The 24,850-nt window shown below is 41.4% G+C and overlaps 2 protein-coding genes across 9 annotated transcripts in view; one reads left to right on the forward strand and one right to left on the reverse strand.

Annotated features, from left to right (window-relative positions):
• rdh12 (retinol dehydrogenase 12) overlaps nt 1–10,009 on the forward strand; it is a 31,230-nt gene extending 21,221 nt beyond the window's left edge. For 2 of the 3 annotated variants that reach the window (XR_013499980.1, XR_013499982.1), the window contains one exon: nt 9,645–10,009. The gene's annotated coding sequence lies outside the window, so the exon portion shown is untranslated. Of the gene's footprint in view, nt 1–4,480; nt 8,804–9,644 lie in introns of those variants that run through there. The other variant, XR_013499981.1, reaches the window with a different exon arrangement.
• The window catches only part of zfyve26 (zinc finger, FYVE domain containing 26), a 79,436-nt gene continuing 55,137 nt past the window's right edge, over nt 552–24,850 (reverse strand). For 5 of the 6 annotated variants that reach the window (XM_078233319.1, XM_078233318.1, XM_078233320.1 and 2 more), the window contains 13 exons: nt 24,458–24,486; nt 24,229–24,362; nt 22,674–22,894; nt 20,084–20,231; nt 18,850–19,059; nt 16,691–16,909; nt 15,596–15,793; nt 15,301–15,506; nt 12,809–12,947; nt 12,607–12,666; nt 10,813–10,995; nt 8,849–8,899; nt 552–5,948 (listed from right to left, as the gene is read on the reverse strand). In XM_078233319.1, coding sequence (XP_078089445.1) covers nt 5,745–5,948; nt 8,849–8,899; nt 10,813–10,995; nt 12,607–12,666; nt 12,809–12,947; nt 15,301–15,506; nt 15,596–15,793; nt 16,691–16,909; nt 18,850–19,059; nt 20,084–20,231; nt 22,674–22,894; nt 24,229–24,362; nt 24,458–24,486 — 2,002 coding nt within the window. In that variant the 3' untranslated portion in view covers nt 552–5,744. The remainder of the gene's footprint in view (nt 5,949–8,848; nt 8,900–10,812; nt 10,996–12,606; nt 12,667–12,808; nt 12,948–15,300; nt 15,507–15,595; nt 15,794–16,690; nt 16,910–18,849; nt 19,060–20,083; nt 20,232–22,673; nt 22,895–24,228; nt 24,363–24,457; nt 24,487–24,850) is intronic. The other variant, XR_013499978.1, reaches the window with a different exon arrangement.

Genomic DNA, 24,850 nt, shown 5'->3' on the forward strand with positions numbered 1-24,850 from the left:
TTTCTTTGTTTATTTCTCACCCCACCATGATGTCATTATTTGGTGGCCTATAGACTACACCCATCAGTGACTTTTTCTCCTTACTATTTCTAATTTCCACCCAAATGGATTCAACCTTTTTTCCCATAGAATCTATATCATCTCTCACAGGACGCCCTGATATCATCCTTAAATATCAGAGCTGCACCACCTCCCTTACCTTCCTGTCAGTCTCTCTGAACAGTTTGATATCCCTGGATATTTAACTCCCAGTTGTGACCATCCTGCAACCATGTCTCTGTAATGGCCACCAAATCATACTCGTTCGCAATGATTTGTGCCATCAACTCATTTACCTTGTTTCGAATGCTACGAGCATTCAGATAAAGTGCCCTTATGCTAATTTTTGTACCACTTTTTTGAATTCCAACACTTCCAATAATAACACCTCCTCTTCCTTTTAACTAATTGGCACTGTGGGGCATCTGGTGGCCATGAAAGATGCAATATAAACATACATCTTTATTTTGAAAACCTACAGCTGAAGTTTGAAGTCTTCTGCCCTAATATCATGTGACTCATGATCAAATTTTCTTCACGTCACTCTTGCGACATTTTACAACGTTTTCGGCGCTATATAAATTGATGATGATTGTGGTGAATGTTCTACAAGACCATGGACATGTATTCAGCACAATTAATGCTACATCTGAAGCAGTGCATTTCTGATATAAACCACAAGTTGTATATTTGACAATAATGCATTTATATTAGTCATGAAAATAATTCAAAATTCCAAAAAAGTCACTGATGCGTAAAATTGCAATTTTGACAAAATTTAGCAATTAGCAAAAACTGATAAAGTACACAAGCTTGATGTCAGATTCCAAACATTCACAATAACTATTAAAGGATTATCCAGAGCTTTTAAAATGCAAGTCCAGTTTACAGTAGTTCCAGTTTGAGAAACATTAGCAAAATAATTCCAAAGTATTTGGCATCTAAGGTTAATCTCAGTACAGCTGGGTTGAGTAGCTTCACAGGTTAAAGTGCTTTTTACAGTGCAACTCTGCAAACAATCACAGAGGCTAATACCTTACAGTAAAACAAAAAGGTGCAGTTTATTTCAATGTTGCAAAATGATATCCAACAAACCAATGATAAACTTTGCATAGCCTTTCACATTGTGGAGCCCTCACAATGCAATCATCATTCGTCATCAATTCTGCTGTGCCCCAATTTAAAATTGCCAAATAAAATCTATCCACCTTCTGAAAGCTTCATCTACCTTTAGATAGCATCGTGCAGCGACAACTTTAATGTGGAAGTCAGTTCATTTTGGATTGCTCAGGCAAGAGCTATGAAACCATTTGATTTTCCATAATTATGATAGCCGGGGTGGCATGGTGGTTAGCACTGCTGCTTCACAGCGCTAGGGACCCGGGTTCGATTCCCCGCTTGGGTCACTGTCTATGCAGAGTTTGTACGTTCTCCCTGTGTCTACGTGGGTTTCCTCCAGGTGCTCCGGTTTCCTTCCACAGTCCAAAAGACGTGCTGGTGAGGTGCATTGACCCGAACAGGTGCCGGAGTGTGGCAACTAGGGGACTTTCTCAGTAACTTCACTGCAGTGTTAATGTAAACCTACTTGTGACACTAATAAATAAACTTTAAAACTATATAGAAAAGAGTAAATAAGATTGTTGTCCAGATTTTAATTCTAAAGTCTTGAATGGACAAAGGACAAAATAGCCAGTTTGTTACAGTATATTAAAATGTACAGAAGTGAAATGTTCAATATCCCAATCCTTGTGCAGCCCAAGTGAATCTTTACCTTCTCGTTGCATACCTGCTAACTTCACCACACTAAAAACAAAATCATGAAGGTTCCCCGCAGCAAAAATGTTCAATGTTTTAATTCTTAAAAGGTGAGGGGACTGATTTGCTCCAGGGAGAGAAGATTTAATTTTATTTATTGTCACAAGTAGGCTTATTTACCTTAACACTGCAATGAAGTTACTGTGAAAATCCCCTAGTCGCCACACTCCAGCGCCTGTTCGGGTACACAGAGGGAGAATTTAGCAAGGCCCAATGCACCTAACCAGCACAACTTTCGGACTGTGGGAGGAAGCCAGAGCACCCGGAGGAAACCGACACAGACCTGGGGAGAACGTGCAGACTCCGCACAGGCAGTGACCCGAGCCGGGAATCGAACCTGGGTCCCTGGCGTTGTGAGGCAGCAGTGCTAACCACTGTGCCACCTGAGCTAACCAGTCTGCTGTTTCCAAATGGAATCAGTGAAGTCAGTGCCACAAAATATCTCTTACTGAAGGCAGGAAGCAGGCAGTGGGAAATGCGAAAAGTACATTTCTACTTAAGCTGCTCAGCAATGAAATCTCAGGAATTTTTCGTTCTCCGTTGATTCTTTCTGAATAAACACCAGAGCTCTAGAGGAATGATAACTGAAGCCCGAATAAGAACAGGAGCACTGGCCGGGATTTTCCAGTCCAGCTGCAAGAGGTTCCCCAGCGGAGGATGTGGCGAGCCATTGAAATGTCCTTTGACTTTGGCGGGACCAGAAGATTCTGGCCTTTGTCATTAGTTTTGTACTATCATCAGTAAACGCATCAAAAAGCAAAGTCAACAAACTGCAGTGGAGCCCAGTGACCATGCCTGTTGATGATTTAATCACTACTGTTTTAAAACAGGAAGCTATATTTTCAATATAAATAATGTAACCTTGTTATAAAAACATTTCTATCCAGATCAATTTAACTCCATTTCAATGTATAATTCCAGAACTAGCCCAGTTCCCAAGAGGATTAAAATTAAGTGAATTAGTTTCCAAAGAAGAGTTAAATCTTGTGACCAAGCTTACAAAAGGCATTTATTGTGTCAAGCTTCTCCCAGCCCTATACGCGCACACAATTCTTTAACCATATGCATTTAGTTTAATTTATTTCTAATTTCAAAATCTGCTGCCCTTCTTATTCTGTTCAATTTGCTGGATCTTTTTTCTAATGACAGGTTTGTCATAAAGCTCTGCTTCTTGTGACAGGCAATGCACTTTCTGATGAAAATTGGGAGGGCAACACAAGGATTCCATTGGACGAAGAACCTCACTGCACAGCAATATGGAAAAAGTGTGCAGTGTTCTGCAACTTTCCAAAAGAATGGTTTTAAAGTGGTTTAGTCCATCAGCTAAAAATGCATCTTCCCACAAGGAAAAGCACCCACTCGTATGACCCAGCACTCCACTGTGCCACTTCTTTCATGTCCTACATTTATTTCTAGGAGCACAATGAGATTTCTATTTAGTCCGGATAACAATATTTTGGATATTTAATTGTGAGTACGGCCGTGTCCCAACCCAAATACAATAAACCCGGACTTCATCGAGACAAAACCATCAATATTACAACACAAGACAGAATATTAAGCATATTTACAGCCCTGGATCATTATGTGAATTCTAATATTTACATACACTGTACTATGGAGGATACACTATTAATGAATGTTAATACTGCACGATGCAACATGCTTCGGATATACATTCCTTACAAGACTTATTATGCTGACGACTCCAAACATAGTCCCTTAGAATTTAAAACTTCCAAATATAAAAATTTAAATTGTACACGTTATAAAAATAAGGCGTCTCTAGGAAAGCAGAGGAAAATATTAATATTGGGAAAAGAGAGGGTGCAGCTCTATTACGTGGTCACTGCATCAATAAAGATTGGGTTTCGATTCTGACTACTTACAGTACATACTATTTTTATAGACGTATTCTATTCATTCAAGTTGGCTGCAACATTTTTATGTTGCATTATTTGTGCAGAGACAAACTATCATTTTAAATGCATCTAATCAGTCCTTAATTAGAACACCAATAGGCACTATGATATTCAGAGTTTAGCATTGAAACAGTCTGCATGAAAATTGACGGTGCACTTTTACAAAATGTCGCCACTGATGTGTAAAGTCAGTATGTCCGGCATTGGACGTACAGCGACGAGCTCACTATTGGTTCTTAAAATGCTGAGGTGACACTTCCCAAGTACCCTCTTCCACTGAAAGTGGTAAACAAAGGCATACCTTTGTCCAGCAAGTCTTTGGACTCTGCTGCCCTCTACCATCGCAATGATCCGTCGTGACAATTTGGTGACATTCTGCAAAAGATGCAGCGCAATTCTTATGCTTTTGCATAATGACAAGACCATTTCATGCATATGTCACGCAAATAGCCACTATTTATCCAAGTTGATCAGGGAAGTTACAAATAGGAAAACTGGGTTCAATACTCAAAATATTCACCCTTTGACATGGAGAAGTATGTTTGCGTTTGTCTTTGAATCTACACAAATAAGACTTTAGGTACTTAAAATACAAAGGAACTTGTCCTTGTATTTTAGTTCAATCTTAAAGTGTCAAGCCATTCTGAAATTAATAAATTCGTGATCATACAATTATTTTTCTCTCCAAATTACTCCCACTTTAGACATGCAAACAAATTAATCCCCAAATCCAATTGATGACAGAGAGTGAAGAGGTACTTTTTGTGTGAATGGTAATAACTCAGCTTTGTGCTGAATAAGCTGATCTCGGCCAGGACAGCTGAAGAAACTCTGTAGCTAGTTTCTGGGGCTGGGAGAAGAGGAACAGGACGGGGGAAAGCCCGAGGTGTTCTGCCATTCAGTGACTTTGCTGTGCGGAGATAGAGTAAAAACAGGGTCACGCGCAGGCCATGATGGCCCCACAGTGGAATTGTCGACTGGCGTTCACCAGGACAGATCACACATGGGGGCATCTGTGTGAGGTACCAGAGGTCGACAGGCACTGCGGAACTGTACACAGTGAAGAGTCAAAGAGAGAAAAGGAATGGGGGAAACACATTGCTTCTAACTTGATCACCTTTAGATAGGTCAGTCAATGAGGGTGTACGTAGGATTAACAAAGTTGCTGACTGACAACAACAGAAATCATGACAACTTCTTCATTTCACCAGTGAAGCACTTGGCTGACCGTGATACTGACATTTAAGAATCTTTGCTCAACTTGGAGGGGGTGGTGCTCACAGCCACAGGTGAAATTCAACGGTGGAATTTGGAACCTGTTTTTGACACTTGCCGCTCGGTGGAAACTGCTTTGGAAATTGATCAGTTCACAATCAGTTTGGGTACAGCAACTTCAGGTTTTCTATAAAGGTGATCTCAAACAAATCAGTGTCAGGACCAACCAGAGTTCAGGCTTTGCGACCACAACTAGCAGCCGCAAGACATGCTCTTGACCTCAATTGATAACCCAGGTAGGCTATTTTCAAATGAGATCACATCTCTTACAAAGCTGGAGCATTAGTAACCTACACTCTTTTAAAGCTCTGCTAACACTGAGCCAGTTATTACAGTGCCACATTCCAAGCAGCTGGTAGTGGTCAACGCCTGTCTTGATGGGAGTCAACAACTTACCAGCAAATTAACTTAGAATAAGTGCAGAATCAGAATGCGGTGGGCGATCGGTGGTGGAGAGAGTGAGAGAGAGAGAGAGAACAGAAAGAGCTCAACAATTAACTTTCTAAAATTCAAACAAAAAAATAACAAAGATTTCCATCAGGTAAAGCAACAAAAATATAATGCCATACCCTTAATTGTACAAACAATTCTTGGGACTTCTTTTCCCTTCTCTTTGTTGAATCAAATAATGTTTTGTGGTAAATTTTCTTGAGGTAGTAATTACAATTGCTTTGTCCTCGCGCTCCTTTCAAATCACTTGCTGTGGGTTTTGTGTGGTAAAGTCTTAAGCTGATGTGACTTCAGCCAGTCCCTACAGATCTTCGGTATGAGTTCATCCTCAGCTCTCTCGGCAGCTTCCAGTACTTCCCGTACAATATGCACCGCCTGCACTGGTTCAAGCTTCACGGCAACCAAGTAAGCAGAGCGGTACTTACTACATAACAAGAAAGCTTTAATCTGTGGATGCATTCAAAACATTTGAGTTACAAGGTATTTCCTGGAAAGTACAAATCAAACCATTGCAGAAATTAAACATGCACAATAGTATGGTTCTGTCAGGAGAAGTTCAACAATTCTGCTTGCTGGCTTCCTCCCACATATTGTAGTGTCAAGATTGCTGCTGGAACACTTTTTACAAAACTTGTTCTATTCTGATACCGAGCAGAGCTTGATTTGGTCGAATGTTACAAATTGTGAAGACTTCTCACAAAGATATTTAATCCATACATAACTTTATGAATTAGTTATACAATCCTTTCCAAAAAGAAAACGTAACCCCTGAGATCTTTGTCTTTGCCTTGGTGACATGTTACAGATCTTACCGAGTTCATTTACCATGTGTCTTGTGTAGTGACAAAGTTAAATGATCAGTTAACTTAATCATCAGTGTAAGGAGTTAGCAGTTGTGTGAAGTGGATTCTTTTCTACTGTGAATTGGTTTTGCAATTGCCTATGCATTCCCACAGGACAGACTGCACATATATTGTGCCATTAGTATTGACCTCCAACCACCGCAACTATCTCCCTTTGCGCCAGGCATGACTCCAACCAGCGGAGACCACCCTTCACCATTGACTCCAGTTTTGCTAGGGCTCCTTGATGCCACACTAGGTCAAACGCTGTCTTGATGGCAAACGCCATCACTCTCACCTCACCTTACATGAAATTGAGTTCTAGATATGCTGAATTTCACAGAGGAAAAAGGACAGGACATTAACCAGGAAATCACTGGGAATAGCAGCATCAGAGATAATAAATGCATGTTTCTGGCTTTCAGCAGCCAATGTTTTGAGACAGGTTGTATTGTCGATACTGGGGAAGTTGCAAGAGTCTTTATCAAGGATTTCATAACTCGGCATTTGGAAGACAGTGGTATAATCAAAGCTAGCATGGATTTACAAAAGGGAAATCATGCTTGACAAATCTATTGGAATTATTTGAGGACGTAACAAGCAGAGTTGACCGAGGGGAACCAGTGGATGTGGTTTATTTAGACTCATAGACCAGACCACTATGTAAAGTTAAAGCACATGGGATTGCAGGTAATGTCTTCAGATGGACAGAAAGCTGGTTAGCAGATAGGAAGCAAAGAGTTGACATAAATGGGTCTTTTTCTGATTGGCAGTCATAGAAACCCTACAGTACAGAAGGAGGCCATTCGGCCCATCGAGTCTGCACTGACCACAATCCCACCCAGGCCCTACCCCCATATCCCTACATATTTTACCCACTAATCCCTCTAACCTACACATCTCAGGTCACTAAGGGGCAATTTAAGCATGGCCAATCAACCTAACCCGCACATCTTTGGAATGTGGGAGGAAACCGGAGCAGCCGGAGGAAACCCACGCAGACACGGGGAGAATATGCAAACTCCACACAGACAGTGACCTAAGCCAGGAATCGAACCCAGGTCCCTGGAGCTGTGAAGCAGCAGTGCTAACCACTGTGCTACCATGCCGCCCAGTCAGTGACTAGTGGGATTCCGCAGGGATCTGTGCTAGGACCCCAACTGTTCACATTATATATTGATGATTTGGAAGCAGGAACTGAGTGTATCATTGACAGATTTACAGATGATACAAAGTTGGGTGGGAGGGTGAGCTGTGAGGAGGATGCAGAGATGCTTCAGCGTGATTTGGACAGGCTGTGTGTGTAGGCACCTGCATGGCAGATAAGATGGAGACAGTGGATGAGTTGAGCGAGGTCATGGAGGCTGGGTTGGGTTGGGTTGTTGTCAACCTAATGTATAGTAGTTGACCCCATGTCGGCAAATGAATTGTTGATGAGGAAGAGTAGTAGTTAAGGATAGATCTTATCACAGCACAGTGGCATGGGGCGGCATGGTGGCACAATGATTAGCACTGCTGCCTTGCAGCGCCAGAGACCTAGGTTCAATTCCCGGCTTGGGCCACTGTCTATGTGGAGTCTGCACGTTCTCCCTGTGTCTGCGGGGGTTTCCTCCAGGTGCTCCGGTTTCTTCCCAGTCCGAAAGACATGCTGGTTAGGTGCATTGGCCATGCTAAATTCTCCCTCAATGTATCCGAAGAGGCGCCGGAGTGTGGCGACTAGGGGATTTTCACAGTAAATTCATCGCACTGTTGATGCAGGCCTACTTGTGACTAATAAATAAACTTGAACTTAAATCTTTGGAGGCCTCCAGAGCAAACAGTGCAAGTTCTGGGAAAGTACTCAATGCACTGAACTCAACTGAGTGAGTTGAAAGAACTCAACTCAATGTAGCCAAGTGTTTTGGCTACAATCAGATAAATAACAGTGGAGAGAGAGAGGGCAGTCTCACAATGCTGGGTAAGAGGAGGACGGTATTGTTGATTGGGTCAAAGGCTGTGGTGAAGTTGAAGAGGGATAATAGATCACGGTCACTGTAATAGAGGATGGAATTTATGACCTTGGTTGGGGGCTGTTCCAGTGCTGCCACAGGGATGACATTCGAATTCAGTGAAAACAGAGGCCAATTAATACGTGGAAGAATTGGAAATTTGGTGCAGGAAATTTGACAGAGAAAAGACAATCTTTTACCACACAGATAGAGTTCTCGAGCAAATGTCTAGGTATTTTGTGTACAAGTAGAACCTGTTACTCTGGTTATGTTACTGTTTGACTGGGCTTATTATTATTCTGCTGCTTGCCATGCATCAATGTTTGTTTCTCTGATTCACTGTCCTTATGTAACTCTGTTTGTGATCATTAATATTTCTGTGACTGAGCACAAAGATCTTTAATTCTATACAGTTCAACTGGTGTCTGGATACATTTGCTGAACAAAGGGCCTATTTACCTAACAAGAGTTTCAAAAACACCTTTACTACATGACAGAAAAGTTTCTGCTTGCTTACCTTATTTTCATCTTTCTTCATTTCAAGAATCAGTTTTTCTAGGTCTTTTGACTGGAACAAAAAGAGCATTCATTAATCAACCTGTTAACACATTGTTGAGCATGTTGCATTGATCAAAGTGACGCAGAGTCAGTTGCTATTAATATCTCTCAGAATTTGCAGTATTTCCTCAACAAGACCATACCTGATTGCAATTTATTCAACACAACAATAACAGCCGGTTTTGTGCTACTCATGCATAAACTTTAAACAACAAAAGACTAACAAATGTTTCGCTCACCAAAACACTGTCCTTTTAACAGCTGACTCTTAAGAGAACACAATAACAAGCGACATAACAGAGTCTTCAGGGAAAACCATGCAACTACCCGTGTGCAGCATTCCTGATCTCAAGATGTGCCATCCAAAACTTAACATAAGAACTAGGAGCAGGAGTAGGCCATCTGGCCCCTCGAGCCTGCTCCGCCATTCAATAAGAACATGGCTGATCTTTTCATGGACTCAGCTCCACTTATCCGCCCGCTCACCATAACCCTTAATTTCTTTACTTCCAAAGGGAGGGGGAATGGGAAATAAAACAGTTTACAAAGCAGAATCTTGCATGTTCTCAGTAGAGTCCCTCTCTCAGTATGGGCTCACAAAGAAAGATTAATTCCTTCAGAAGTCGGCTGCCATTTCCTTCCCCGCCACCCCATGTTTGAGATATAAGAAAAGAAATTAAACATCAAAAGGTTTCTTAACTGGCCTCGGACCATCCTGTACAAGTAGTAAAATCATTGCAACACGTGTTTTTCAGATGCAGAGTCGATCACTGGAAGCACGGATATCTCAAGAACAAATCTCAGGAACAACTTGAAATCAATTCAGACCAAGTGAAAACTAAACGCATTTTCCGAAACACTTATAAATAAAAAACGTGGCCTTTTAAATGATTCGAAGCTGCCCTGGATTTTGTTCTCAAATGTTATCTTAAGTAAAAATCAAAGTATTAAAATAGTGGTGCATGAGAGTTTAGTGTTTCATAAAAGAAAAAGGACAAGCTACTAAAAGATTTGATGACAAGTATTCATTCATCTAAAGCTAATCTTAATTTCTATGTTCATTATGCAACAACAAAGTATTCCATGATTGCCCATACTTCTAAAGTTATTCCACAGTGAATTTTTTTTTAAAAAAAGATAACCAAATTTTCCACCACTAAAGTTGTGTTTAAATAAGGTGCTCATTACTTATTTTTCTCAAACTGAGAAACCAAGATCAAGAGTCAAGTCCACTGTGCAACAGACGAGCAAGGCTTATAAAATCATTGAGCTTACGCCAGCAAATAACAACCTTGAGCTTTAGATGCCTGAAGGGAAAATACTTGAAGTAAGGCAAGGAGTTCCCTATTTGCAGCACCCGAAAAAGTTATTTTAAATTTGTCTTTGGTACGTGAGAGACAGCTAAGAATAGAGAATGCGTGGTAGGAAATTACTCTGGACTCATTCTGCCTTGAAGCTAAAAGTTAAAAATCCATGGCTAAAAGCTTATTTTCCCCAAAATGTGTTGAGGAAGAACGATCCAAGCCACATGTTGGCATCTAGTGGAGAGATTTAGCTTAAGTTCTGAATGATGCTTTTTCCACCAAAGGATACTACTGCTTCTTCACTCTGCAATGAAACATTCTGGCCAGAACAAATTTAGAAAAGTTAGCAACTTGGAACCATACAAAAGTTACAGCACAGAAGGCGGCCATTCAGCCCGTGTTGTCCATGCCAACCAATGACACCCTTTCTGAACCCACCTTCCTGCTCCCAGCCCTCAAGGTGCTGATCCAGGTACTCCTCATAAGACCAGTAAAGTAAGACTAATGCAGAGCAATTTTTAAATGCAACCCTCTGATAGAAAGAGGTTATGCTTTATTAGAATTTTTTTTTTAAAGTGAGACACACTATCCCATTGGTTAAAGATTAGACTGTTCTCACCTGTGAAAGGTGTTCATCACCACCTTCAATAAAGCGGATGAGGAGGTTATCAGTATCATCGCTGCTCGCTACGCCCGATTCACTAACACATTTCAGTAACTGTTTGATTTGACAGAACTTGCGATGCTGCAGAAGATGCTTTGCAGTTTTATCATATACAGCAGCCGCATCCAACTGGAAGTCCTGGGTCAGAAATAAAATAGGATTGGAGGATTACAAAAGTGACCAATGATAATCTCACTGTTCTTTAAGAATATATAGCAATTTGGAAAAATGTGTTAAGTGTTTCAGTAACCAACTTTACGATGTTAGGACAAAAGCAAAATAATAATCAGAAAGAGAAATTAGACAAACTGGGACAATAAATTCCTCAGTAAAATCACCCATTGAATAACAAATCTACATTGCATTCATTGCCTGGTAGCTGTACAATCTCAATATCCACCTCCTCTGGCAAAGAAGAGTGCGATACTTAATGCAATTTCCAATCTCACTTTCCACTGCTAGCTTACCTCCGTTACCTCTTAGTAGCTCTACTCTGGCTGTCCTCTTATTAAGAATGTACCTTTGCATTGCTATATATTGTCTGTTTAACTCCTTAACTTTCCGGCTTTCCCTTTTTGTAATTTTAAAAAAATATTTGCTTTGAATTTCCATTTAATGTTCTTTTCCAATTTCAAATCTGATGGTATCTCTCTGTTCACCTGTCGGTACTAAAGAGACACCCCTCAAAACAGTATTTTTAAGAAGATGCCTTTTCCTCTGCTAGGACATGGTGTCTTGTAGGGATAAGGTGCCATGGATCCCAGCTTCCCTCCAATGTTTCAACCAGGAGCAGATTTCTTATCGGTAAATCTGGACATTTGCGCAAAGTTCCTTCTTATCCTGAGCTAACAGCCATTCCTATACACCTTCCAGCAGAGCCACAGAATAGGATTCAGAAGCAGAATCTTAACTTGAGGATTTTCTTCCCCTGGAGATTAATTGCAGGGATTAAAGTGCAACACCTCAACATCTGTATTACTGAGAGCGAGTAACTCAGAATAGGGATCAAAGCTGGACCCTTCAAAGCCGTACAGCTACATCACGGGAACAGAAAAAAAAGCTGAAATTCTATGGACGTCGGAAAGCTGACATTTAAAAAGAAACAGAAAATGCTGGAAATATTCAGCATCAGTGGAGAGAGAAACAGAGTTAACGTTTCAGGTCTGTGACCTTTCATCTGTACTGAGAAAAGTTAGAAATGTAACCATTTTTGAGCAAGTGAAAGGGATAAAGGTGGGAAGAAAAATAAAAAAGGATGGTGGTGAGATTAAATAATAAGGTTTGATGGTGTAAGGCCAAAGGGAGGGGTAATGGGCCAAGTAAAGAAGCAAAGGAAGTGCAAATGACAGGAGTCTGAATAGCTGCCATCTGACAGCAAAACAGCAAAGAAAAACAGAACAGAGACAGGTCAAGACCTAGAATTATAAATTTTTAGTTTATTTATTAGTCACAAGTAAGGCTTACATTAACACAGCAATCAAGTTATTGTGAAATTCCCGCAGTCGCCACACTCCGGCGCCTGTTCGGGTCAATGCACCCTAACCAGCACGTCTTTCAGACTGTGGGAGGAAACCGGAGCACCCGGAGGAAACCCACACAGACACGGGGAAAATGTGCAAACTCCACACAGTGACCCAAGCAGGGAATCGAACCCGGGTCCCTGGCGCTGTGAAGCATCAGTGCTAACCACTGTGCCGCCCAATGCAATACTGAGTGCTATAACATATCAGAAAAATAGCATTTCATTACCTGAATAACTCTGAAAGAAATTCCAAAACCTTCTTCAATATTTTTGCCACCAAGCAGCACCTGCAGCAGAGAACGTGAGCATCAGTGAAAAATCATTGACAACTAGATCAAAATATTAGTTATGCATTAAAACGGTTCTTGGTATCTTCATGTGTGCTCCCATGAATAATGTTTCAGAACACACTGCATCAAGATAACACACCTTGCATGCAACTTCCATCTTCATTTTGGTATTGCCAAAGAGATTGGCAAGCGGACCACTGCTCTTCGAAGTTCCTGAGGTCTCACATCGATGTAGGAACTTGGTTACTTCAATTTGCAGCTCAATTGTATTTATGTATCTATAATAAATAGGCAAAAAGATTCTGGTAGCAAATAGGTCAAATGGTAGGCAACATTGAGCTCTGCAGTTATAACTGGTTTACTTTAGTTTGTGGATTGCATGCACGTGGGGCATGCAAATCAATCTCCCTGTACTCTTACAGCAGCTCAATTAAAACTGGCCAACTATCGTGTTTTATCCTGACATGAAAGAAAGGTGCTCTCTTATACTTTATGTCATTCTCCTTTTTAAAAAAAGTATAATAGCAAGGAACTGGTGGATACTAAAGACAGCATTCAACTTCTACCTCCTTGAACACACTCTTTGTGACACAGAGGGGAGGCAATGACCTGGTGGTATTATCGCTAGACTATTAATGCAGAAACTCAGCTAATGTTCTGGGGCCCCGGGTTCGAATCCCGCCACAGCAGATGGTGGAATTTGATTCAATTCAATAAAAAATATAGGATTAAGAATCTACTGATGACCATGAAACCATTGTCGAAAAAACCCATCTGGTTCACTAATGTCCTTTAGGGAAGGAAATCTGGCCTACATGTGACTCCAGAGCCACAGCAATGTGGTTGACACTCCACTGCCCTCTGAACAAGGGCAACTAGGGATGGGCAATGAATGGTGGCCCAGCCAGTGACGCCCATGTCCAATGAATTAAAAAAAGTCAGCTACAGATGACCAAACTAAAACTTAAGTGATACCAGTCAAACTGATCAAAGTTTTTTTCAATTTATTCTCAGGACATGAGTGATAGTAACCAGGTCATATTTATTGCCCAAGTCTAATTGCCCCAAGGCGGCAATGATGGGCGCCTCCTTCACAGACTGCTGCTATTATTATAGTGACTGTGATCCCACAGTGGTTCGGTACAGAATTTCAAGAGATTGATACAATACGATTATGAAGGAATTTGCGATCTCTTGTCTCTTTCATTTGACACATTATCCCGAGGGTGGCAACTCTACTACCACAGAATGATAAGGATTTTTCTCCTGCAGCAAGAGATTTGAGGGAGGTTCCTTTTTTTGTATTCAATAAATGGTACACACATCACTATTCCAACTCCGAGAATTTCATTGCCGGAATAAACACCATATTAACAGTACAGGAGGAGCTGGTCTCATTCATTTATAAATGACTACCATAATTTTCTCCAATCTAATGAGATCAGAAACAAGATTAGGCACATATTCTAATTAGCAATGGTAACATTCCTAATTACTTCGACATTTGGTGGGAATTTTCAGAATTTTGAGAACTGCAAGTTATTGAAAAATGGAAAAGCTTTTTTAATATTGGTACTTGCGTCATTGGTTGTTTTTGCTCAAGAGTTCATTGGCAAGAGCTCAGTGTCAACAGCTCGGCCTGAACTTAGAACTATAGAGAGGTTACAGCACAGAAAGAGGCCATTCAGCCCATCATGTCTGCGCTGGCCAACAAAGGAAACTAACCACTCATCTTAATCTTAATTCCCACTTTCCAATTTGCATTTGGGCTCCCAAATATGACAAAATGGTACCAAAGCTTACATGTGTGAATGCATGTAAGTTTAAGTTTATTTATTAGTGTCACAAATAAGGCTTACTAATGCAATGAAGTTACTGTGAAAATCCCCCAGTCGTCACACTCCGACGCCTGCTCAGGTACACAGGGAGAATTTAGCATGGCCAATGCACCTAACCAGCACATGTTTTTGGATTGTGGGAGGAAACCGGAGCACACGGAGGAAACCCACGCAGACACAGGGAAAACATGCAGATCCCACACAGACAGTGACCCAAGCTGGGAATCGAACCCGGGTCCCTGGTGCTGTGAGGCAGCAGTACTAACCGCTGTGCCACCGTGCCGTCCTATAGGACTGCAGATTTTTTTTTAAATTTGGGGAAAAAGTGCTGTTGTGGTAATGTCAGCAGACTAGTAATCCAGAGAACCAGGCTAATGCTCTGGGAGCACAGTCTCAAATCCCACAACGGCTGGTGGAATTTAAATTTATTAACAAACAAATTCCAATTAATTGAAATCTAGTCTCAGTAATGGCAACCATGAAGCTTTTATTGATCATCATAAAATCCCACCTACTTTACTAATGTCCTTAAGGGAAGGAAATCTGCCATCCTTACCCAGTCAGGCCTACATGTGTCTCCAGACCTAAGGGATTGTGACTGATTCTGAACTGCTTTACGAAATGGCCTAGCAAGTCACTAAGCTGTCTCATATCGCTACAGAAAAGTTGGATTACCACAGTTCAAGAAGGGGACCCACTGCCACCTTCTCAAGGGCAATTAGGGACAAGCAACAAATGCTGGCCTTGGCAGTGACACCCACATCCTTAAATGAATTTTTAAAAAAAAATCTACCTGGAGACATCCGCCGCAGACATTTTTTTGCGATAAGAGCTGGCAATTTTCTTTCTCGACGAGCTGCGGTTAGACACTTCTTGCAAGTATGTTTTCAGGTGACCTTTAGCTTCCGTCAGCCAATGTTGATTGGCTCCCAGTTCTCTGTAGGATTCAGCTTTGTGACTGAAAAACCTGATGCACGTCATGGCTGCTCGCATGTAATCCTGAAATGAACACATTACAACACATTGTTCCGTACATCTACTGAAATCCCTCAGAAAAGGGCTCATCACAAGACAAATATAGTAATTACCTTCATAAATTGCTGCAGATCGTACAGAATGTTGAAGAATCCCTTTGTTTGCAAATGCTTGCAGGATGCAATTAGGTGGCAACTCCATTTCTCCAGGCTTGGATCCATGTGTTCCATCAGGTTTTCTAAAGCATGCAGTTTTCCAGTTTCATAACTTGGTTTGAAAATCCCTTGCATAAACACCTCTTCAGGGCAACCCTGAAAGTGAGACACACACCATCTAAAACACAAGCCTGCGCTTCAATTAGAACTCAAGTCAGAAACAGTGAATTAAGCACGGAAAAATACAGCAGGCAAATAAGGATCTGAAAAAGTTCAGACCAGGTGAAAGATCACTGACCTAAGCCACCTCTTTCTGATTACTGATTGGCCTGCAGTTTATTTGCAGAATATTCTCTTTTTATTTCAAATTTCCACCATTTTTTTTTTAAACTTCAAAAGTCAGAAATATTAAGCTTAAACAGTTTCCACTGACCCACTCCAGAAAAACAGACCATTTCGCCCAACCGGTGTGGTATCTGCTGGCATTTATGCTCCACAAACACCATCTCATCCCTCTTCATCTAATCCCATCAATCCCTTAAGGACATTATTCCTCTATTCCTTTCTCCCTCATGTGCTCATCTAAATTAGCTTTAAAGGCATCAATGCTATTCACCTGAACCACTCCACATTCTACCCAGTTCCTGGGTAAAGAAATTTCTCCCAAGTTCCCCATTGGGTTTATTATTACCCTTCTTTTTTATAACCTCTAGTTTTAAGATTCCCTGGCAATTATAGCAAAGTTGAGATTCAAGAAAATTTTGGAAGCTGTTTTGCCACACAATGTTTGAAAAAAGTAAATATTCATCAAAGTGTTAAATGACAATGTTCGTGGGCATTCTCATATTTCCCATGTTGAGAAAGGAAGGAGCCGCCTGCATCCCCGTCTCTGGCCTCGGGTGGGAAATCCTGCAGCTGAATCCACACAATCAATATCCAGGGTGCATCACTGCAGCACGTTACTAACATTCCTTTGCACCACAGTAATCTTATACAGAATGCATTGTTGTTTGGTAAAGCATTTATCCAAGTATGGTAACAGCAATGTCTTACCTTATCCAGCAAGTGCTGCAATGCTTCTCTCATGCAATTGTGTCTCATGTAAAAACTAATGATGGCCAGGTTAGTACCATAAGTTTGCAAGTAGAACAGGCACTCCTGGTAAAAGACCTGATGCTTGATCTTCCCATCCCCCATATTTTCAAAGCTTGCACCTTCACCCTTCAGGACAGCCTCCAGTTCTCTCAGCGAGGCAAGGATGTCGTCATCCTGCTGATTAATTACAAATGGAAATAAACATAAAACCATCAGATTAAAACAACGGGCTCACATTTCCGAACAACCTACCCTGAACCGGCCCAACTAGAGAAAGCCATCAAGAAATGTTTAAGATCATGTTTTTTAAGATCCTGCATCAATCAAGTTTTCATAAACTTTTATGACTGCTCAAAAATATCATGCTGGACGCCAACTCTTCTCATAACTGTTCACAGACCCAGATCGATTCCATCAACATAACAAATTTCCGCTACCTGGGTCAGTTTGCAACCGGAGCAAGTCTTAAAAGTAAACATTTGTTTTTAAAAGATAAGATGCGTTGATCTTAAAAGGTACCCATTAATTGGTTACTGTACAGAAATGAAGTGGTCCTGCGTAGTTTTTAAAGCCATTTTCAGTTATTTAAAAATCAGGATATTTGCACATGGTAGATGAGACTCTTATTTTTTTGCGATAGACCCATTTCCAGCTATATGAATAAAACTGCACTGGGTCACTATTTTTCAATACATCGAGGTTATTTTTTCAAATTCCGGGCAAGGACAATTATTTTCTAGAAAATAGACCAATTGCAGCAATCCAAGAAAGGTTTTACTTTTGAAGGGAAGGGAATGAAGGGAAACACAAACTATGACTTCACTTCAGAAAGCTAGCGCAATTTTCATCCCAATTTGTGGCCACATGCCATTTCCTCTCAAAGTGGACACTTGCTCAAAATCTTTACTCTTCCATCAACAATAGAGTTGATTCTAGATGCAATCATCTATAACACTCATATATAGCTTGCATGTTTCCACCTCCTGAAAGAGTTGCCTTATTCACTGAGATTTTCCCTGCATTAAAGATGTGAGGAACTTTAACTTCTGGATAGTAGTGGCTGTGTGAATTCCAGAGACTGGTTCACAAGTCCAGAGGCCTAGCGGAAGGAAATCCTCCCATGTATCTTTATTTTATCCACTTTTCCTTATGCAAATCAGCTGCAACTTTCCAAGCTTTGCATTATTCAAACCTTTGTTGAAAAGCAGCTTGAATTTAAAAGCTGCGAACTGCTAGCTTCTGTCTACAGCCAAGCACAATGTTGCAGTCCCTTCTTTTCTTTAACATTAATTCTAGTCATTCACTGTGCAAATTCCATTTGGACAAATGAATATCATTGCACGCGACAAACAAGTACCTGGTCCCAAACCCAACCCTACAGCTACCTGGTTTCAACCTTCCAAGGAGAGAGTGGTCCACCCTCAACAGGTTCAGGACTGGCCATGGCCCCTGATTAGCCAACCTCCACAAATGGGGCGTCAATGCCAGCCCCCTGTGTGAGAGAGTAAGCTGAGCACCACATCATAGAAGAGTGTCCAATCCACAGATTCAGTGGGGGCTATCCGCACTCAACACAGGAGGACCAGAAGAAACTGCTTGGCTTAGGGACTTTGCATTCACTGAATCACAAAAAGGTTGATCTTTGATGGGCATTTTATCTTGGGGGAAAAAGGGCAGCTTATTTTAGGGAAAGACACTAGAAATACAATTAATTATTCTAATATCAATAATTTTTATATACAATTTTCAAAGTAATCATATTTACATTGGGCCTCAGTTCTCCGATCATTTTACACCTTGCTTTGAATTAAATAAAGTAAATATGCTGCAATGACTTGAGACAAGAGATTCTTCCTGAAGTATGTCCCTTGTTTATTGATGACCCATTCAGAAATGAGATTGGTTTACTCTGTTTCGCTTCTAGTAATGCTATTTATGCTCAAATCATTGTAGATGGAAAGGGGGAATCTTTTAGCAAACATAAACAATGGACATTTAATACCGTAAGTCTCAGAGGATAATGTCAAAGCCAAATTAGTCGGCACAGTGGCACATAACTTGCACATGACTAGGTTTAGCATTTTCAGATGTTGATACAAAATAAAAGCACTCATTACCACGGGCAAAACTGGTTTAACAGACGTCTCCAGGTGCTGCATTATTTCTTGCAGGAGTGGAGGACCAAGACTCAGTTGGTTTCGATCGAATGGTAGCTTTAAGCAGCGACTGAATTTCTCCCGAGCTGCACACAGGTTCCCCACTTTGAGGCAGGCTAACCCCCAAGCATGCCAGACTCCACCTGGATCGAGTTGACTTTTAGTTGAAACCTAAAATATGAAAGCAGTCAACATTAACAGTCACTTGTCACAATACAAACTGACCACCACTTTATTTCCAAATTTAAAATTCTTAAAGTAACTGCTTTAGCTTCCTAAAGAAAAACATACCACAAAATATTACTGTCAAAATCCAACGCAACAGGAAAGTAACACAAGTTATTTACAAGGTCAGGAGGAAAGAAAGCCCTGGAACTTGGTTTAAAAGAAATTAGTTTGCATCAACAAACTGTGGACTGGGTTAAAAGTGTAGTTCAGGAGTTGAATTGAAATTTTCCTAAAAGCTAAAGCCTAGGGCACCATCAAGTGGTTGGTTCAGTGACAGCATGTCAAACCTACAGTCATAACATTGCGGACTCAAGTCTCAGTACAGGAATTGAGAGAATCATCTAAAACGACATTGCCGTGCATCGCTGAGTAACTGGTTGAATGTCAGAGGTATTCTGGGACTAATCCGAATAAGGATACAGACAGCAGAGGGAAGTCGCACGGCCAGCAACGCAATGTCACGGAGCTGGCCAGCGATCGGGAGGCCAGCAATGCAGCCTACTGCGCATGCGCCAATCTTGGCGCTGACAGATCGACGCATGCACAGTGGCAGGCTCAGCACTATGCTGTCGGCCTCTCCAGCAGGAATAGGCCTCGCCCACTGAATGATAGCATGATTCAAGCTGGGCTCTCTGTGATGCATGGAGTGTGAAAGATTCATTTTGAAAATCCCGCTGAAAAAAACCAGCGGGATTTACTCCAGTTTTTACGCAAATTCAACACTTTGAATCTTTTTGGAAGAATTCTACCCGTTAAGTCCAGGTGTAACAAAGGCATGGATGTAACATAGCCATAGTGGCTTCAATTCTCCTATAATTAATTAGATGTAGAGTTTTTGACTAGCACTGCAAGAAGCTTATAGTCCAGAGAGGCAATTTCCCAGCACTTTGAAATCTCTACAACTGTTATAGCTTTGTCAAATATTAAATTCATTTCCGACCGAAAAAAGCAAAACACCTTCACTAACCTCAACAGCCAGTGCATAGTATTCCGTTTCCAAAAGCTTATTCCTCAGTCTTGTGATAGCTGCTGGCTTAAGGATTTGTTCCAGAGATGGCACATCCTGATAATTAGCAGCAACTAAAATCTTCACCACATCCACCTTGCTGATATAGCTGCATGAAGGGACAGAAAGCAGAAAAATTAAACTTGGACGGATACTTCTACAAGAAATCCTGAGTAGCTTGTTTAACTTCTATATCTCTTAAAGGTGACAAATTGATAGAAGATGCCACAGAGATTTTCCCCACATTTTCAAGTGGAGCAAACACTTACACAAACTCTTCAGGGTCACCATGTTGCACAGGGGCGGGCTACACAGTCTGTGATCGAGTTTTGTAGCACAACCTAAGAGACTGAGGCGTATGGGGTTCACAACATGCCTGTTGCTACCACTTTGCAAATACATGGACAAAATGCAACTGAAATAAAATTCTATTTATATTGCGATAATTCCTCCAGAGCTTCGAGAACAATGACCTGTTTTTGAAGTCAGTCATTATTATAATGTAGGGAAACAAAAGTGAGCCCACTTTAAAAGTAATTAATTGGTTGTGGAACTCTGAGGAATCGGAGAACATGCTAAAGTGTTACATAAGTACAAGCTTTATCCATCAAAGAGCGGCACGGTAGCACAGTGGTTAGCGCTGCTGCCTCACAGCACCAGGAACACAGGTTTGATTCTGGCCTCAGGTCACTGTCTGTGCGCAGTCTGCACGTTCTCCCCGTGTCTACATCGGTTTCCTCTGGGTGCTCCGGTTTCCACCCAGTCCAAAGATATGCAGGTTAGGTGGATGGGCCATGGTAAATTGTCCCTTAGTGTCAGGGGGATTAACAGGGTAAATCCATGGGGTAACTGAGATAGGGCCTGGATGGGATTGTCATCGGTGCGGGCTCAATGGGCTGAATGGCCTCCTCTGCACTGTAGGAATTTTATCAACTACATTTTATTCGGTTACTACTGAACTGAATACAGTATGCAATTTCAAAACAGACCAGCACTTGACAAGTTAAAGTCTACACTGCAATTGTTGGTTATATCACGAATAAGACAAACTTCTACTCACAGTACACCCAGGAAAACTAACACTTGCTGCCTGAAGCAGGATTCAGATACATTTCCAGAATGACAAGAACATATTTGGGCATAAATAAGAACTGTTTACTATTACCATCAGAGTTTATGATTACTCAAATTATTCCTGCTTGAAGGTGACCCAAAAACCTGGCTGTAAAAATGCAATGAGTTTATGGGGAGCGAGCGAATTGAAAAACGTGTTATGCTTGAGTTGCTAGTTAATAGCAAGTTACAAGGTGATCTGAGCAAAGGCTGAAAGTGAATAAGGATTGAGTCAACTGGTGCACTGCGCTTCACACTCAAAATAAAACATAGCTTAAAGTTAGACTCATTTGGTGCTGATTTTGTTGAACAACACAGTACAGCAGAGGAGACCAAAACTGGTGCTGCTTGCTTGCTGCAGAATTCAATACCACCAATGCACAAGGCATTCACTACTCATTACTCCCTTGATGCCTGCAAGTTATGTTGGTGCAAGGATCCAAGATTGGTGCTGGCAGCAGCAGCAACCTTGCAATAAATGGCTATTCTGCACATCCAAGTGTGGTCTAGGGTAGCAACTGCATTTGATATAATCAACAGTCTGCCCTCATTCAACATCCACATTTTTCCAGGACGGGCTCATTTTTCCTCTCTCGCTTTCCCAGGAGTGGCCAAGCAACACCCACAAAAGCAAAATGCTGCCGACGCTGGAATCCAAAATCAAAACAAAAAAGGTGCCAGAAATACTCTGCAGGTTGGGTAGCGCCCGTGGAGAAAAACAGTAAATGATTCGAGTCAATGGATCCGAGGAAAGGTCATCGGCCTGAAACATTAACTCCGTTTCTCTCTCCACAGCTGCTACCTCAGCTGCTGCATATTTCCAGCATTAATTTATTTTAACATGCACCTCGCTGTCCATAAATCTGGTTAAAAAAAATAGCTCAATGGCACAGTGAGCTTGCTGAGCAGCTTGGGAATGGCGGTGGGGGAGGGGGGCAATCCATATTTACAACAAATGTTAGCAGGTGGCACAGTGGTTAGCACTGCTGCCTCTCAGCTCCAGGGACCTGGGTTCGATTCCCAGCTTGGGTCATTGTCTATGTGGAGTTTGCATGTTCTCCCTGTGTGCGCGTGGGTTTCCTCCGGGTGATCCTGTTTCCTCCCACAGTCCAAAGATGTGCAGGTTAGGTGCATTGGCCAGGCTAAATTGCCCCTTAGTGTCCCGGGATGTGTAGGTTAGAGGAATTAGTGGGGTAAATATGTGGGGTTATAGGGATAGGGCCTAGGTGGCATTGTTGTCAGTGTAGACACGATGGGCCGAATGGCCTTCTTCTGCACTACAGAGAATCCATGGAATCATGGAATCCATGGATGTGTGAAGAACTGTGGATAAGTCACAGCATGCTGCAGATTCAGTTTAACACAGTAGATTTTTATCTATGTAAAAGCACATCCCAGCTTTCAAGGAAGTATTTCCAAACATAACAATATGACTCACCTGTCACAAAGGGCCAGGTCTTGGCTCCTTCCTGCTTTGACAAACATCATTTTCGCGCTGAAGAGAAGTTGCTTCATGATATCCATTAAAAGGCAGGAATCAACTTCTGGGTTTGTTAGTGCTCGAGACAGTCTGCTGCAGTGATCTATCAGCTGATGTCCACACACCATACTGTTACTGTGCAGATTCAGGATGGCAATGCACAAGGAAGCACTGGGAGCCTATCAAACAAGTTTACACATTTTTATTCAGTGCCCTCATTTCTATAGGTTTCGTACCATTCTTCAAAAACAACTTGCTTCAAAGAAGTTGCAATAAAGTGAAAGCAGTTTTCAAAATAGCTTGTCCTTCAGATCCTATCACTAGTGGCTCCTCACTGCCTCGTAGGGCTTTTGAGGAAAGACCACAAACAGTAACCAGCAAAAGAAACCTTGGAACAATTATATCCCATGCTAGCTCATGGACATTCAAAACAACTGTGTGCTGTCTGCTGTCCCATTTACCTTTCTACCCATCCTGCAACCCACGTCATATATCACAGAATTGTTACAATGCAGGAGACCATTTGGCCCATCGTATCCGCACCAGCTCTCCAAACGCACATCATGATTTAGTGCCATTCCCCTGCCTTTCCCGCATACCCCTGAACATCAAGTAATCATCTAATGCTCTCTTAAATGCCCTGATTAAACCTGCCTCCACCACACATCCAGGCAGTGCATTCCTGACCCAAACCACTCGGTGTGAAGAAGTTTTTTTCTCACATCACATTTGCTTCTTTTGCAAATCACTTTAAATCTGTGCCTACTCATTCTTTTACGAGCAGGAACAGTTTCTCCCTACCTACTCCGTCCAGCCCCCTCATGATTTTGAACATCTCAATCACAACCCCTCTAAGCCTTCTTCTCTCCAAGAACAGTCCCAACCTCTCCAATCTATCCTCATGATGAAGTTTCTCATCCCTGGAACCATTCTTGTAAACCTCCTGCATTCTCTCCAATGGGTTTGCATCCTTCTTATAGTGTGGTGCCCAAAGCTGTACACAATACTTTAGCTGAGGTCTAACTAGTATCTTGGATAAGCTCAACATAACCTCTTTACTCTTGAACTCTATGCCCCTGTTAATAAAGCTCAGAACACTAAATGTTTTATTAACTGCTCTCCACCTGTCCTGCCACCTTCAATGATCCATGCACAGATACACCCAGGTCTTTCTGCTCCCGTACCCCCTTAATAATATTACCCCTTATTTTTTTGTCTCTCCATGTTCTTCCTACCAAAATGCATCACCTCGCACATCTCCAATTTGAACTTCATCTGCCACCTATCTGCCTACTCCAACACCTTGTCTATGTCCTTTTGAAGTTCTTAAAGGCACCGTCTGAAAACACAAGTGTTGTTTTTCTTTTGAAGCAGCAACATTTTCTATGGTTGCAAATCGCATCCGAGATTCATATTTCAGAAACTGCATCTAACTGAATTTGTAACTGTCAGGCATTCCTGCAATAAGTGTAAGGAAGGTCCAAGACCAAGTCAATGGGTTTATATCTCTCACCTGCTCATAGTAAAACTCATAGCGCTCATTTTCATTCTCATCTTCGTTCAGAGTCAGGTTCCATTGTGCTTCTGACACCCGCGGCATCTGGAGTGCGATAGCAAGATCTGGCCCACTCTCACAGCTTATGGGATCTATTACACAGAAATAGAATGGCAAACATTGGTCATTTAGTTAGGAAAACAAATCAGAATATTTACACAAACTATCACCTAGCTGTTGTTCTCACCTTCTCCTTGATCGAGTTGTTCTTTTTCACTATAGGAAATAAAAATAAACACAGTGAACAAAGATCATAAAATAATCTATAGAGGTACAAGGTCCAAAATCCGGCACATTCGGGACCACGACCATGCTGGATTTCAGATTTTTCATGTCCAATCTGCACAGTGCCTAAAATTGAGCTTGAAACTAGGCTAGCACGCCATTTCAAAAATGGCCAGTTTTCAGACAGCCAGATATTGGATATTGCACCTGTATTCATATAGAATAACTGATAAATTGCAAGATGCTTTCTATAGACAGAATAATTAAAGTGGTACACTACATCATTTAGAAATGCATTATTTATTCATTTTGTAAATAAGCTAAGTTTGCAGAAAAGCCTGAAAAATACCGTCTT

The sequence above is a fragment of the Mustelus asterias genome, chromosome 18, assembly GCF_964213995.1.
Source record: "Mustelus asterias chromosome 18, sMusAst1.hap1.1, whole genome shotgun sequence".
NCBI lineage: Eukaryota > Metazoa > Chordata > Chondrichthyes > Carcharhiniformes > Triakidae > Mustelus > Mustelus asterias.